Source organism: Fukomys damarensis, unplaced genomic scaffold, assembly GCF_012274545.1.
Source record: "Fukomys damarensis isolate Sample0158 unplaced genomic scaffold, DMR_v1.0_HiC HiC_scaffold_19, whole genome shotgun sequence".
Lineage (NCBI taxonomy): Eukaryota > Metazoa > Chordata > Mammalia > Rodentia > Bathyergidae > Fukomys > Fukomys damarensis.
This window is the reverse complement of record NW_022900931.1, coordinates 34,188,939-34,205,410: the sequence shown is the minus strand read 5'-3', so window position 1 is coordinate 34,205,410 and position 16,472 is coordinate 34,188,939. Positions and strand designations below refer to the sequence as shown.

Here is a 16,472-nt window from a genome sequence, read left to right as displayed (position 1 = left end):
TCGGGAGGCTGGCAGGAGGATCGCTCGGAGTTCGACACCAGCCTGAGCTACATAACAAGTTCCAGGTCAGTCTTACTACATAGTGAGACCCTGTCTCAAAAAAACCAAAACTTGAGAAAGAAATGCAGGATGCGGAAACACAGGTACCAAGTTTTTGCTGTGCTTCCCGAATGATGGAGTTGGTGCCCTTCACAACCAGATTCGTCAGAGTGGTCTGAATCTTCTTTTTCGGAGCAACGGCAGCTGCACTGAAATGACAAGAACCACCCACAGGAAAGGGGAATCACTGAACTCCAAGCTCTGTTGAGTAGAGATGGCAGAGAATTAAATACTCGGGCATTTATGCCAACCACCAAAGCACCCCAGAGGAGCAGTAAGCAGGCTCTGCCCATCCCACGGCCAGCAGAGCAATGACTTATGCACAAAGGAAGCCCAAGTGGCAAACTACAAGCTTGTTCCAGGCCATTCTGAAAGGGCTGAAGAAATAAAGGAACATGCTAACTGTTTGATTCAGGAGTCTAGAGATCTGTCTTACAATAACTAAAGACTAGCCTGGCGCACGTCTGTAATCCCAGCACTCAAGAGGCTGAGGCAGAGGATCACTGTGAGTTAGAGGCCAGCCTGGGCTACACAGTGACACTCTGTCTAAAAAAAGCCCAAACAGCCACAGCAACAGAACTAAGGACTGTGCAAAACACAGGATATGAACTATAGCCTAATCAATAACGTTCTTACCACCAATGCTCGTCCATGGGAACGTGCTTGACACTCACATAAAAGAACACTGTATAGCTAGTAAAAATGACATATGTGAATATTTGACAAAACATTTAATGTGGAAAAAGGGGGTTAAAATATACATACGGTATCAAAAATGTGCACATATTTTTAAAAAATCCAAACACTTAAAAAATGTACCAAAAAATAAGATTTTAAGGATTATAGGTGACTTTTATTTTTTTCCTTTTGATTAAAAATGTATGCGTATTGCTTCCAGCAGTTTGGAAAAATAAAGAAATTCTTTTAAATTGGATGTATGTGCTTGACTTTACACGCAGTTATTGCGAGGCTGCCTGGCCAGGTCCTGTTGCACAGGAACAAAATCTGTTGTCCCCGGACTGACTATAGCTCCCTGCGTCAGGTGCTGCCTGTCCCATGCTGATGTGGCCCTTACAGGACGGTGACAAAGCCGCGGGTCACCTACACGGGGACTCCCCAGCATCAGACCATGTTGTCTGTCCTGGGTGAACTGCCCCTCCCTGGAGGTGTCCCTTCTCTGAGTCCTTCAAATTAAACCTGGGTTCTGGGAGGTCCGCAGCCTGGCCTGAACGTCACGGGAGAGGCCCCAGGACGTGAGCTCTGGTGTCTCTTGGCCGCCGGAGTCGGCAGATGAAGTCAGAGGGAGCCTGGGCTGTGAGTGAAGGGCCACAGGGCAGGGCTGGCTCAAGGCCTGTGCCCGACCCTGTGGGGAAGGGGGTCCAGGCGGCCCACGAGGGCGGATGGAACCGGCAAGCACCTGGAGCCACCAGGATCGCTCCTGGAAGACAAGCGCCATCCCTGCCTGGAGAGAAGCCCGGGAATGTCTTACATGGAAGCTGCGTAGGACTCGGAGGAAATTCCTCCGTAGTAAAAACTGTCTTGACACAGCCGCTCCTTCAGGCTGGGGCCTTTGCGGGCAAATTTCTTCGGAATTCGTCCTCCTGAGAAGGTGGACTGCAGATCGGCCCGCCTGGCGCTGAGCTTCCTGTACTGAGCCTGGATGTGGTACTGGCAGTACTCGCAGTCGTGCTGGGGAAGGAAGAGGCCAAGGTAGTCAGCAGCCGGGCGGGGGAGACAGCCCTTCCTCCCCGCTGACCGCCAAGGCCATGCAGCTGCTGGTGACAAGTGCCCTCCTCCTGTCCCTCTTAAAGCACCTGTCCAGTAAAGCAAAAAGTGAGGTTGTGCATCCCTGTGCCCTCTTTCTTTCTGAAATGGAAATATGACCAGCTTCTAGAAACGTGTTCAGTGAGAGAAGTCAGCCACAAAAAGTCGCCCATGGTGCGATTCCTCCTACGGGATGTGCCCTGAACAGCAAATCCTACACACGAAGAAAACTGTCACCAGGACAGAGGTAGCAAGGATGGCAAGGATTTTATGGGGTGGTGAGAAGTCTTGAAACTAGACAGCTGGTGGCTGCACGGCTAAGCATCACCAAACTGTGTGCTCTAAAAATGGCTCCTGTGTGTGCTTGAAGTTTTCCTCGGAAGATAATTAAGCCCAGTTACTTGAGGCAGAGGCAGGAAGATTCCAAGTTTTGGGCCAGCTGGGCAATTTTAGCAAGACCCTGTCTCAAAACAGAAAGACTAAAAGGGCTGGCGATGTAGCTCCGAGGAAGAGCACTTGCCTAGAGTCATGAAGCCCTGGGTTCCGCCCCAGGACCACAGACAGACAGACAGACAGACAGACACAGACAGACACACCACACACACACACACACACACACACTAAATAAGACTAAAATTAAAAACCATCTTCTAACAAAGTTTTCCTAGCTACTTCTATAGTTGCCTTCTGGACAAAAGCTATTATTTCAATAAAAAACAAAGTCATACTGTTGTACTGGTGAACTCTTAGATACGGTGACAATGGATTTCTAATGGTCCATTCTAGCCCTTCTGTGAAATCTCTCCATACTTCAAGATCTCCTTTTAATCAGCTGCCACTGCAATCCTGCTCTCAGGTACGCAGCGGAGAGAACTGAGAACAGGTGTCCACACAAAAGCTTGTAAGAAAATGCGTGCAGCAGCACTGTTCATACAGCCGCCCTGGACACAGCCCAAATGCCCATCAACCGAAGGATGGGTGAACAGAAAGAACACGGTGTCGCCATACACCGGGGTAGTTAACCACGAAAAGGGTGAGGCGACGCCAAACGCCAACAGATGAACCTTGAAAAGAACACGCTGAGTAAAAAGTCACAAAAGGTCACATTTTGTGATCCCGTTGTATGAACTATTCAGAGTGGGCAGATCCAGAGAGACAGGAGGTGGACGGATGCTCCCCAAGGGCCCGGGAAGAACACTGGGGTGGCTGCTAGTGGGAGTGGGTGTCTTTTTGGGGATAATGAAACCAGTCTTCTGAAATTACCCAGCGGCGATGGCAGCACAACTCTGAATCCCTGGTATTAAAAAGTATTGTATTATACTCTGAAAGGGCAAACTGGCATAGGAACTGGAACTCATTGAAGCCATTAAAAAAAAAAAACTTTAAAAAGTTATATATCTGAATTAAAGTCTAGGATAAAATAAGTTTTGTGGCGCAATTAGCACACTGTGTTTTATCTCTGGAACTATAAAGAACAGAGAGCAAACTAACATTTTGGCCTCCTCAGACCCCCTGGTCAGTTGGCAGTAAGAGATCATTCCCGGAGATGTTATGAAGTCTCCCTGTCCTTTTCCTACACACCTGCCAGCTTTTTAAATCAGAAATTATTAACCACAGATTCAACATTCTCACTCTGACTCTTCCTGGCAGGAGGGAACTCAGTTCCAGTCCGGTGATTATGGCCAAAGAACCCAAAGTCCATTACTAATCATTCCTGACTAGCAGAAACTGTCCTCACAAGGTTGAAACCAACCAGATTGACAGTCTGTGTACAGGGCTCCCCATTCTTCTTCCTGGCTTTACAGGTTCCCAGGTCAAGAGCTTCACCCATGATTAAGACCTTCTGAGGGTGATCAACAGACAAGCACACCTGTAAAAAAGCAGGAGGTTAAGAGTTAAAGGCAGACAGAGGCACGACTTTCAGTACAAGACAGAGAAAGGCATGGCTGGTGCAGATGGAGGGAGGCTTTACTGTCCTAAGGGAATTGGAAGTCAGGGCTCTGTAAACAGTTTTAAGAATAAGAGTGCAGAAGACACATTCCGTTGTCTTCCAGGGACCCCTCTCTCCTTCCTCCTAGCCATCAGAATCCTGATTTTATCTGGGCTGCCCAAGTGCTCAGCCTCAAGTAACAGCCCCTACTGCATGACTTCCTAGCTTCCCGCTAGCTAGCAATGGTCATGTGACTAAGTTCTAGACAATTAGACTTCAGCAAGAGCTGGGAGGGAACTTAAGCAAGGGGCAAAGAACTGCGTGCCCTTCCTCTTCATTTCGTTCTAACTGGTGGGGTGACGCAAGAGGATGGGCCCTGAAGGGCTCTGGCTGATCCAGTCCCCCTGCTTCTTGCTGACAATTCTGAGCAGAACGCACTAAGACTACAGTGACCTCAGACAAGGAGGATATGTCCCGATTAACCTGTTTAGTCATCATCTCTCTTAGAGCAGCATTTCTTCCAACACACGAGCCCAGCGATCCAGTGACTGGGTTATGGAGTCTACGGCAGCACACTTGGGGAGCCCTCAGCTACCATGCAAATCTGGGCACGGAGGGCAAGACTCCACCTAGCTTTCCTGGGACCTGCAGAATCTGCTCACTGTGGATCCTAAGCTGCTGCTTCTTCTTGAAGTAATAAAGTCCCTTTAGACTTGTGAGAGGCTTCCGTCTCACTGAACTCACACTCAGGCAGCTGGACTTGTGCAAAGCCTCCTTCTGATCTAGGAATTTTAGCAGAAATTAAGCATAGCATTGAGAGTCCTTCCCTGGGGTTAGTACCCACTGCAGGGTATCCCCTCCCAAGGACTTGTGGCCAAGAGGGGAAGGCAGAGACTCACAGGGACACTGCTGGGTCACTGCACTGCCTGTTTCGAATTTTCAAGAAAAACAAATCCCACCGTTTACTGTTAAATATAAACCACCACGAAGTTTCTCTGGTATGTGCAGCCAAATACATTCCTAACCAACAGAGGAAGATCTGTTGCAATTCTCTGGTGAAAGCAAAGAATGATGTTAATTTTTGCCCCTCACTCCTGAAAATAATTTGAGTACAAATAAAGCTTCTACTCCTGTCAAGGTGCAGAGATTGCCACTGCTATACTCAGTGGGGTTAGCTTTGCAATTCGCTACAGAAGCAGTGGCAGTACCATAATTCTAACAAGCTTGACAAGAGGAAAATTCACTTTGGATTAACTGCAACTGTAGGTGCAATAAAAACAAAAGAGGTAAAATCCCCTGCCCCATAAGCACTGCTCTCTGATGCTACTGTGGACATTTATGGGAGGGATCTCAGGAAACTTGAGCATAAGAGTTCAAAACACTCCAGGAACCTTACACCTAATCTGAATATATAATAAAAGCCATTATTACAAAACACTTTAGGCAGAAACTCAACATATTAGTGGATAAGGAACAAACTAAAAGAACAGATTACTGGAGACACAAATATAGAATTCGGCTCAGTTTGGCTGGAGGTAGTCAAATAAAACATTTTTGATAAAACAGGTAACACAAATAAAGACAATCGAGCAAATCCTAGACGGATTCTTACCTCCTGTGAACCATCCTTGGGCTTCATGGGGTTGGCATTGAGCAAGCCTACGACAGTACCTTGCTCTGTCTTCCAGAGCTCTCTGTGAACCTCTCCAAACAAGAACAGCGACACACAACTTGTCAGGTCCCGAAGATCATTCAATCGCCAGATGCTAAATGTTTTCCCCTGGAATGAATATTTATTCTGGTTTTTAATAATGTTTATTAATAATAAAGTCACACCACCTCCATTTATGGTTCAAGCGCTTTGCTGTGGAAAAATATCACCCTCCTCAAGAGATGAAGGTAAAGCAAGGCGAGCGAGGACAAAACTGCTAGGGAAGGACTCACTCTCACGTCTACACAGTCAGGGGCTTGCCCTGCCCTTCCAACGACACGAGCACTCACACTGACACACACTCACCAGCAGGAAGGAAGAAGCTAACTAACCCTTCCTCCTTTAACTTTGGGTATCAGGCATTTTGTCTCAGCGTTGAGAAAAGTGACCAAGGCACATGGCTTACACTATTAGTGCTCTGGGGGGTGACTTTCTTCAAAATAACCCCAAACGTCACCCAGTCCATTTCTTCCAGCTTCTGGACTGCCATCTTTTCCTTGATCTGAGACAGTCTGATCAGTTTTCGGCCAACCATTTTCTTGCTCATTTCTGTGGAGGACACTCGAGGGCGCCTGGGTTCAGAAACCAATGATTAAGATTGTTATTCCATAAGGGACCACGGGGCACCTTACGCGTGGTGAGGGAGACGACATGGGCACACACCCCGAAGGCCTGGGGGCTTCGTTCTATAATATGGACGGGGCACATGGCTTTAAACAGACACATAAAAGTCATTTTCCCACCTTGGTACCAGGGATTGAACTCAGAACGCTGCGCTTGCGAGACAAGCAGTGAAACCACTGAGCTAAATTCCCAGCCCTAAAAGTTATTTTAGTTTGGTTTTCTTTGGATATGGATTTACCCTTAAAAGGTTATTTCGTAAGTTTTTATGTTGTTTTATGAGATCAACCTAAGATAGTATCTTATACATAAACTATATTTAAAAATAATCCATGCTCCCTAGTACTGCAAAAGATAATAAAAAATAAAAAGTTTAGGGCCGGGGATTTAGCTCAGTGGTTCGGTGGCCTGCCTTGCAAGTGCAAGGACCCGAATTTGATCCCCGGCACCAAAAAAAAAAAAATGTTTATACCAAAGCTGGAAAAACTTTTACATAGTCTGTATCAGTGTCTCCACCTGTCACTTTCTGACTGAATGGACTACTATCTACACACTTCCTTTTCACGACAAACAGCCTTCACTCGCTGCATAAACAAGAGTTGCCTTCCTCACCAATCTCACAGTAGGGGGCCAAGGGAGAAGTGTTGCTGCTCTTACTGCAAGCTTTGTCCAGTGCAAGAGCTTCTGGGATTCTGTGAACCTGCTACACCAGGATGCTGCTTCTAAAGGCCCTGTCTTCAGGAGGAGGAAGGGCTGCCTAGTAATGCAGACAGAGGGAAAGGGCTGTTCAGCCACTGACCTGAGCCGCAGGCCAGAGAAGGCTTCCGTAGAGACCAGCTGAGCGGGCTCCCCCAAGCTCCCTGTGGTCCCCGAGCCCCGATCTCTAGTCACCCCGCTGTGTCTTTCCCCAGGAACGGGCTGCTGTGGTTGGGAAGGCACAGTTGTCATCCTTAAAGATGAGCTTTTGGGTTCTGGAAAATTAACGTAAGGATTAAGGGGGGGAAAAACTGATAAAGTACAAAATGTGCTTACACAATTATTTCATTTATAATCAATACATATGATAATCAGGTCTTGAAAGAACAGAAGAAGGCCACAAGACCACTCAAAACCTCCGCAGTGCAATCCAATAGAACTTTCTGTGGTGATAGGAAAATGTGTTAGCATTGGCCAATACAGTGGCGTGACCACTGGGGACTTCAACGTGACTTGTGCGGCTCTGTGGAGTTAACTGGGAATCAAACCCAGGAACTCACACACGCTAGGCAAGTGGTCTACCACTAAGATATAAGCCCAGCTCCTGCCAACTTAGACACATGGGGCTAGTACCTGCTATATTAGACATGCATGGGGGGTACCGGAAATCGGACTCAGGACCTTGTGCTTGCAAGGCAGGTACAGTGCCACTGAGCTAAATCCTCATAGACGTGCAGTTTTAAAACATTATCATTCTATTCCACGTCACTGAGTGTTCACCAGGCATAAACACTGCAGTGGTCACCACAAGGAATAAACACCCTCCTTCAGGAATGAACGTTTGGGGATTCAGCTCAGCGGTGCAGTGCCTGCTGGGCAAGTGCAAGGTCCAAAAAGGCAATAAATTGTACTATTTGTGCACAAAGCAAATTCTTGAAAATCTCCAAAGCTAATTCTTCTTTTCTTCCTTCTTCTCTCTCTCTCTCTTTCTGCATTTCATTTCATTCCTTTTATTTATGAGGTGGGGGAGACAAAAGGGGGCCAACTATTCTGTTGACCACCACACACATTAAACATCAAAGCTTGCGCTTTCCACAACAAAACAGCAATCTCTCTCTTGAAAGAGTGTGTTGTTTACCCTCAACGGGACTTTGGATCATGGTCCCCAGTCCAGAGGACAGGGCAACTCTAGAACTTTAGAACTACTCCCCTCAAAACCAAACTTGCCCAATGAAGTATGTTTGTAATGTCAAAGGTCGTGAGAGGAGAAACAATATCAGAAATGGATAAACTGGACATACAACTTGCTACGGAGTGCATGTTGATAGTTAAAGGCGCCTGGGATTCCCCACGACTGAGTCATAAGACAAAGGTATTACTGAAAGGGCTTTTCTGAACAAATTCAGCTAATCAAACGCTGCTTCATCTAAGCTGCATTACTTCTGGACCATTTTGTCTCTGGAAGAATAATAACCCTGGGCAAACTGAGGGAACACAATAAAACCAATACACAGGACTTATAAATTCTTTCCATACATACGTATATATTTTCTTTTTTTTTTTATTACTACCTTATATATTCCTGGCAAAGAAGTTTTCTTTTTTGGTCCCAGGGATCAAACTCAGGACCTTGTGCTTGTGAGGCAGGCACGGCACCACTGGGCTGTATCTCTGGCCCAAAGAAGTTGTTTCTATAGCATGGACCCTCTGGCTTAGTACAACCTGCTTTCAAATAAAACCTGACTACTTTATAGGAAGTATGTACTTAATCTTACGAAGATAAAATCTCCAGATTGCCAGCATGAGGGTTCAATCTAGTGGTGGCACTGAATGCAGTCTAAGCACAAGGCTACGAGGTTAACAAATTTAACCTGTCCCACACTGAGTCAACACCTAGAGCATACCTAGGGATGTTCTAAGTACAGTACGTCCTGAGATGTCAGGGAGAGCACAAAATACATCTTGAGCCTCCCATGTATTTCCAAGAAACTCACTGTTCTCAGTGGGGAGACAAGGCAGACACACCAAGGGACAGACACACACCCGCGTACACAAGTCTACAACAGCCACAGGGAATTTCAGACGAAGCCAGAGCAGCAGGACGCGGTGCGGGGCCCCAGGACCACACCTGGAGGAGAAGGCTTTGGCCTCCGAGCCACCCGCTTGGTTTTGGGCAGAGCAGGGACATCAAGCTCCGCAGAAAAGCATGCCGACTCCTGAATTCTCTGAACTCTCTTCTCCTTAAGCACAGGTCGTGTGGTCCTACTTTCTTAATTAAACAGAAAAGAGATTAGTAAAGCTAATTTACAACACAGGCGCTTAAACGCTTCTCTGCCCCATGTTTAAATACCGTGTCGTTTCTCTAGCGTGAGAAACAAAGTGGAAATAAGGACTAAAATGTATAGTAGGCCCCGGGAAATGGGAAGGGGAACAAGGGAGGAGGTGGGGAGGAAGGAAGGAAGGGAAAGGGAAAAGTACAAATAGAAGGGAAAAAAGAGGCGGGCGGTACCATGTACAGGTGCAAGTTCCCTACAATGAGTATTACCATTATGGATCCCTCACAGGTACCAATCAATGCTTTGCTCTTTAAAAAAAGAAAAAAAAAAAATGTTTTGTGCCAAAGAGAAGTTATCATCTCTTTACTTTTCTTTTTTTTTTTTTGGAGGGAGGGGGTTTTATGTTTTTCAGTCCTGGCACTTAAATGCAGGACCTTTGCACGGAGCCATCTACCCAGCCCTTTTTTTATATTTTGTTGAGACGTGGTCTCACTAAGTCAGTAAACGCCCCAGGCTGGACATGAACCGGCACTCTTCCTGCCTCAGCCTCCCATGCGTGTACCACCACATCCAACTAGCTACAGTTTCTTAATAACAGAATGTGCACTGCTGCCTAGACTGCAGTCTTATTACCAGGGCATTTATGCAGAGAGACTGGACTTCCAGGCTGTTTAATCGATGCCGCTTTTAGCTGTTCTTGTAAGGACTTCATTTGCTCTTGTAACTTCAGTAATTCATCTAGGGAAAGAAAAATACATAGACTTAAGAACACTGTGGGAAAAAATATTATACATCAGGATAAAGCTAGCAATATTCTATATCCATCCCTTGCCCTCAAACCCTGACACTCACAACAGTCACCTAAATTAACTTTTAGTTCTAATTTTTATACTTCAAAGAGGTCCCTCAAGGGAAACAAAACTTTTATTTCTAGTAACCAAGCCTCTGATACCTCCGTTAAGCATGCGTGTTACCGACATGTGTCACAGGTGCACACTGATCGTTGACACATTTTTAGGAGTCAAGAAACGATTGTATTTACTTTGTAAATGGAAATATCACGGCTAACAGCTTTGGGTAGTGAGCAGAATATGCTGCAGTTGTCTACCTGCACGCAAACCCTAACGTACTGTAATGTCATTCGATAACAAGCACAGAGTGCGTCAGTGCGAAAGATCACCACGGCTGGCGATGACAGGGGAGGCTGGAGGGTGCCCAGATGCCACCCTGCAGCCCTCAGCGTCTCCTCGCCCAACTCATACATCTGCTCCCTTGAACCAGCAGCTGTTTTAATGAAAACTCAAATGTGCGACCTTCACCCAGCTTAGCATAAGGAAATCAGAAAAGGCAAGTGGCTGGCGAGAGCACCTTGCAGCTCCTGATTGGTTTTCTCTCGATTAGGGGCTGGTGCAGGGAGGACACTGTTTTCAGCGGGCCGCGATACAGGGACCTCTTCGTTAATCAAGTCCTCCACATCTCCAAAGAGAGCGGCCAAGTTTTCCTTCTGCTCCTCCGCGCTTCCTACGTCTCCGTCCTCGGCCTCTTCTGTGTATGATTCACCATCGCCATCAGCATCAAAGAGCTCGTCATAGACGTCAGGTCCGCCATCCTCCGGGGGCGAGCAGCTCCCCGCTTCCGAAGGACAGGCCGAGGCTGACTCGTTCTCCTCCAGCAGGGCCGTCAGCAGAGACAAATCCTCCTCCTCCACTGGAAGCAACAGAGAAGGAGAGAAATTGAGCCCACCGGAAAAGACTGCTAATGACAAGCACACTCAGATCCAACATTACATGGCAATTACAGTGAATGTATGGGTGCCCCGTTTGGCCTGGACAATTTGTCGTTCTCTCTGGTCTCTCCTATCCTGGGAGAAGACACCACACATATCTGCTCGGCGGCTAGAGTGAGAGTGTAAGGAAAACGGAAGCCCAAGATGGCTGCACTCTGGTTCAGGCTGTGTGGGGTGATTCCAGGGGACATTCAGTCCGAGTTGGCAAGACCTGGACACAGGGGCTCTGTTGTCTCAGTGTACATAACTGACAGAACCAAGGTTGTTCCAGGAACCAGGCCATGATACTCTTGTGTTTTCTGGTATAAATGCCGACTGTTAAGAGGGCCGGCGGGCCCCAGCTGCTGAGGAACAGAGAGAAATGTACAGCACCTGGGCAGAGCAGCTGAGAATAAAGGTATGTTCAGGAGCCAGGGCTGGTGACGCACACCTGTGATCCTAGCACTCGGGAGAGAGGCTGAGGCAGAGGATCGCTGCACGTTTGAGGCCAGCCTGGACTACATAATGAATTCAGGACCAGCCTGAACCACAAAGAGAGATCCTGCCTCAAAAACAAACAACCAAACAAACAAAACAAGTATGATCAGGCATTTTCACGACTCCATGTCTCCTCTTTGAGCTGCCCAAATCTCAAGGGAGCCTCCCCAGTCTGAACTGGTGACAAAACAGCCAGACACCAGGCTACAATTTCTACCTTCTCTGTTTTAATTATGAGACAACTTCCTGCATATCAACCTCCATGAGAGTCAACTAACAAAGGGATGACTGCAAAACAGATTTAGGCCTTAGCTGTGTGAGGTTTTTAAAATATATTTTTACATTTTCTTTCTTTTGTACTGAAATTTGAACCTAGGCAGCACTGAACTACATTCCCAACCCTTTTTAAAAGATTTATTTCAACAGTGTCTCAGTAAGTTGAACTTTTGGCCCCATCGGGGCTGTTGTGCCATCGGGCTGTTGAGACTCTTTACAGATAGAAAGGTATGCAAAAAGCGCTCGTATCCCAGCACCTAAAACGAGCCACCGTTAACACTAACACGAATGTATAAGTTCTCACAATATTAGGCAGCTTTAGAAATACATTAAAGAAAAACTCCACACTCTCTGCACGCCAATCTATGGGTCATTCAACACCACGTAACACAACTCTAGTTTACTTCTTTCTATTATTGTATCGTATTCGTCAACCCTAGCACCGCACCACTTTCCAATCAAGGACGTAGGGGCTTCTTCCAACATTTCCCCACTCTCAATATGCTGTAATCACAGCCACGCCCTCCCGCATGGCACACACGCACAATCCTGGGATTGTGGCTCAGAAGCCGACTTGCTGGGTTGTTGGTTACGCTGCACATGTTTCCAATTCCGCATTCTCCAAGAGGAGGTGCTCTCACTAGCACCACAATCAAGCAGTGTCTCTCCTCACCCATATCTTAAAAAATTTTTTGCCAGAATGATTTTCGAAAGCATCTCACTGTTTTGGTTGGCATTTCCCAGATGACTCGGGAAGGTAAAACTCGCTTATGTTCACGGCCAATTGCAATTCTTCATTCTTGTTTCTTTTCTCCTCACCCCCACCACCGTGCTAGGGATTGAACCCAGTGAGCTGTAGCCCAGCCCTTTTATTTTTCATTTTGAGACAAGGTCTTGCTAAACTGCCCAGGCTGGGCTTGGATGTACAGTTCCTCTGTTTCGGGCTCCCATCGTGCTGGGATTACAGTGGGATTTCAGGCATCTGACACCACACCCAGCTAATCTGTTTATTTTCTTTGCCCCCCCTTTAGGTAGCATTCCCCTATAAAATGAGAGGTATTTAATGTAAATGTTAGGGATATCTGACCCATTCCCGTCATCTGAAAGAAAAGGGAAAGAGAGAGGGTAAGAACTTGTTCAGGGTCACAGGATGAAAAAGATCAGCGCGGAAACCTGGGTTAGTAAGGAGGCCGCTAGATCAGCAAACCAAGGCCCTTTCCACCACTCTACAGTCCCTTAGCAGAAGAAAGAGAGCCGAGAGCCAGGCTGAAGGCCTAGAACAGTGGTGGCGAATCCATGGCTTCCGGCCACAGCAGGTGTCTATATCACTGAAAGCTCTGAAACTACCGGTTCGAACTGCTTAGTGGACAGACTCGGATACCAAGCTGGGAGTGGGGGCACTTGGCTGTAGTCCCAGCCCGTGGGAGGCGGAGGCAGGAGAATCAGCCTGGGCTATATAGTGAACAAGCCTGTTCAAACATCCAAACAAACAAACAAGCATAGACTCCAAGCTGCAATGTGAGGCGACAAAGACACAATCCCGGCTCCCCATGCTCCAGAGATTTCAATGTCCCTGAAGGGCAGCTCAGAAGCCTCCACCTCCTCTCGTTTCTGAGCTGCCAAAGACAGCACACCCCAGAGGGAGGCTTGGCCCACACACTGGAAATGCTGCCGGGTGACCCCGCGCTCTTTCACCTGGACCCCACTTTCATCATGAGATAACCAGGGCTCATCCCGGGACAACTCCCATCCCTGTTTACTTTGCACAACATCAGAAACCACCCATCCTCATATGCTGACCCAATCTTCCGGCCTTTGTTCCCAAATCCTTGGGATCCACTCTCTGGAATCCACAATCAACTACTGGCGAGTCTCCCTATGTGCTCAGTGACTCCTACCACAGAAGCCTGGCTGTCCCCAGTGGAAGTTATTTTAATGTGTGCACCATAAACAGGCGTCTGACGCGGCTTAAAAACCCCACACTTCCCCAATACATTTGCTTTCCGTTCTACACTTCACACCGTCCCCTCCCAAGCCCTCTATATCTCCTCCTCCCTACTCTCGGCTGATGATACTATATTTTACTCTTATACTGTATGACGGAAAAGCGAAACAAACAAAAAGCCCAGAAGCAATCATCTCCCTCATCTACCACTACCAAATCCGAACATGAGTTCTCATCTTTCCCTCCTGCGACAACTGACTAAGGGTTCAGCCCTACTTTATAGCCAATTCCTCCATTTGTATGTTGGATTCCACTGCTGAGCGCAGCTTCTCCAGGACTTCACCGTACAGTTACCAAACTCTCTTCTGCATCACCAGTTTCTCCCTTTCTTCTGCAGCCTTCCCATCAGTAACAGTCACTCTAGTGTCTCTCACCTTACCAACAGCCTGGCTACCTGGCGAGGTAGGTTTTTTTGGGGTAGGGTGACTTAAAAATTTTTTTGTTATCATCTTACTCCCTCTACAAGAATGAAAGCAGGAATGATATTCAACAGTGTACCCCTAGTACCAGTAAACTTTTACATTTCCTCTCCATTGGCTAAATTGGGAAACTGCACCAACCAAATGAGATTTTCCAACTAGATACCATGATTTCTTAGAGCACTAACTCATGGATCTCTCATTTCAGTGACCATCTCACAGAAAATGGTTTATATTTTTATCAAACTACCCTGTGAGAAATTTGGTGATTTTAGGAAATAGGAAACTATTCCATAGGGCAAGCAGTTTCAAGTATATCACAGTGTGATGAATTTCAACATTTGGCTTTACTGATTTTGGTTTTTTTGAGATAGGGTCTCATTTTGTATTTCAGGCTGGCCTTGAACTCACATGATCCTTCTGCCTCAGCCTCCCAAGTGCTGGGATTAGATGTGCACCACCACTCAGCTGGTTTGACTTTTTTTTTTTAAGGGCAAATGTGTATTAAATATGAGTTTGTAAAAGATCTAGATGCAGACAATGGGCTCAATTATACAACCAGAAAAATAATGTTTTACTTGGGAAAGTCCATGTAAAACCAAAACAACCATTGTGCTGTTTCAGATTAAGCTTTGCTGATTAAAACAACATCTCTTTACTGGACATTCTGTACACATCCCTGAAAAACAAATTCAATTAGAAAGGACTGTAACAATTTAAGTTGCAGCTAGACTAAAACCACTCCAACAGATATTTACATCAAATGTCAGTTCTGAAGGCAAGAGAAATTAAGAAAACAGCCAGGTCTTACCATCCATCATTAAGACAGGAGCTGCGAGCAGGAACTCCAAAGGAGGATCAGGTGGTCCCCGGAGATGAACGTGGTCAAATCTTGGCTGTGGGAAATCAATATTAGAAATGTCACCCTTAAATTTTCCTTTTTTCTCACAATGCATATTCAACAAATCCAAAATCCCACAAATCCCACGGGCTGTAATCTTAGGATCCATCTAGAATCGGACACTTTCACTCCCTCTCGCCCTTCTGGTTCATCAGCAGCCCTTTCATTTGTCTTTACACTATGTTTACAGAAATTCAGTAGAAGCATAGGGTAGTTTATACGATTCCAGATGCACAGATGATACAGACTGTGGACAAAAGCAATTTGGGCTGCTCTAAATATTAAGGCTGTTATCCCATTTCATAATGCACCTGATGTCTGCCTTAGCTCTAGCAACTCAGTGTGTGATTCTAATTAGGTCCAGCCTTGGTCAGGATTTTAATTCAACAATAGCTAGCAAGGCACGGAGGAATAGTTAGCATAGTTAATGAAACTAAGGCCAGATCATTCTGGGTGCTTTCCTTTTTACACTAAAAGTGACCTTTAAAACTGCAAGGTCCTAAGGCTGGGGATGTAGCAGCTCAGGGGCACCCCTGCCTGGAAAGCACAAGGTCCTGAGTTCAACCCCCGGTACAACAACAACAGCGACAAAAAAACACTACGATTTTACTTAACCTACGTGCACTCTAATGACTTTGCCAAGTCCAACGTCAAATCAATTAAGGTGCGTTCTTTTTACTTATCCAGCATTTCCAAGGACCCCATCCTGTGTCACACACTGTATTATTCACTGGGGAATCATCTGCTTGAGGGTTAGGAGCAAATTTTGATTCTTCAATCGGCCCCTCTCCCCCAACACACCTGTGTTCTCCTGCTTGCTCACGCTCACATCAGGACAAAAAGCACTATTGGCTCAACTCTCAAGTCTGTCGCTTCCCTCCAAAATCACTGGCAAAACCTTTAATAGGAGCCAATGTGGAGGACTGCAGTTGCTTCCTGACAGTCTCTGCACACCTGCAATCTACTCTCCGAGCTGAGGCACAGTAATCTTCCCTTTCCTTGGGATCCTTTAGGATCGTGTATCAGATCACGGTGTTTCCTTAGCTGAATTCTTGAACAAAGCCTGAGGCAAGGGATATTCTCTCTCGCTTCTTCCTACTTCCTCCTCTGTTCCATCCCACCCAGCTCCACCGGCTCCCAGACTGTGCTCCAGCCGGGTTCTCGAACCCCCGCGCGGCTCTGAGACATGGAGCATCTGGCACAGCAAGCTCTCCGGAACTCCTCATTCTGCAGCCTCCTTTTTCTAGGCCGGTCCAGCCCGCCGTCTCCGCGGAGGCCCCTTTCCTCAGCCTCTCCCGGGACCCTTCCTTCCCCCACTTCCCGGTTACCTGGCTCCTCTCTAGAGAGCAAGCGTCGCGAGCAAATCACTAATCACAGGAATGAAGTCCAGCCAGCCAGCATCCGACAAGCGTTTTCAAAAGTTACCGAATTCTTAAAAGGAAAAACACCGGTTCCTTCGGCGGATGACCCCGCAGTTCTCTTGACCGCGCGCCACGGCGCCTTCCCCACCA

General features: G+C 46.7%; 1 protein-coding gene across 12 annotated transcripts in view; it reads right to left on the bottom strand.

Annotated features, from left to right (window-relative positions):
* Mcm10 (minichromosome maintenance 10 replication initiation factor) overlaps nt 1–16,465 on the bottom strand; it is a 31,115-nt gene extending 14,650 nt beyond the window's left edge. For 3 of the 12 annotated variants that reach the window (XM_019207088.2, XM_019207089.2, XM_019207090.2), the window contains exons 1-10: nt 14,872–15,245; nt 10,466–10,804; nt 9,731–9,835; nt 8,950–9,090; nt 6,925–7,096; nt 5,911–6,076; nt 5,406–5,573; nt 3,617–3,733; nt 1,589–1,788; nt 148–248 (exon numbers count right to left, since the gene is read on the bottom strand). In XM_019207088.2, the coding sequence (XP_019062633.1) occupies nt 148–248; nt 1,589–1,788; nt 3,617–3,733; nt 5,406–5,573; nt 5,911–6,076; nt 6,925–7,096; nt 8,950–9,090; nt 9,731–9,835; nt 10,466–10,804; nt 14,872–15,070 (1,708 nt within the window). In that variant the 5' untranslated portion in view covers nt 15,071–15,245. Of the gene's footprint in view, nt 1–147; nt 249–1,588; nt 1,789–3,616; nt 3,734–5,405; nt 5,574–5,910; nt 6,077–6,924; nt 7,097–8,949; nt 9,091–9,730; nt 9,836–10,465; nt 10,805–14,871; nt 15,249–15,272; nt 15,466–15,762; nt 16,139–16,289 lie in introns of those variants that run through there. The other 9 variants (XM_019207084.2, XM_019207085.2, XM_010621281.3 and 6 more) reach the window with 8 other exon arrangements.
* Nucleotides 16,466–16,472: the final 7 nt, after the last annotated feature.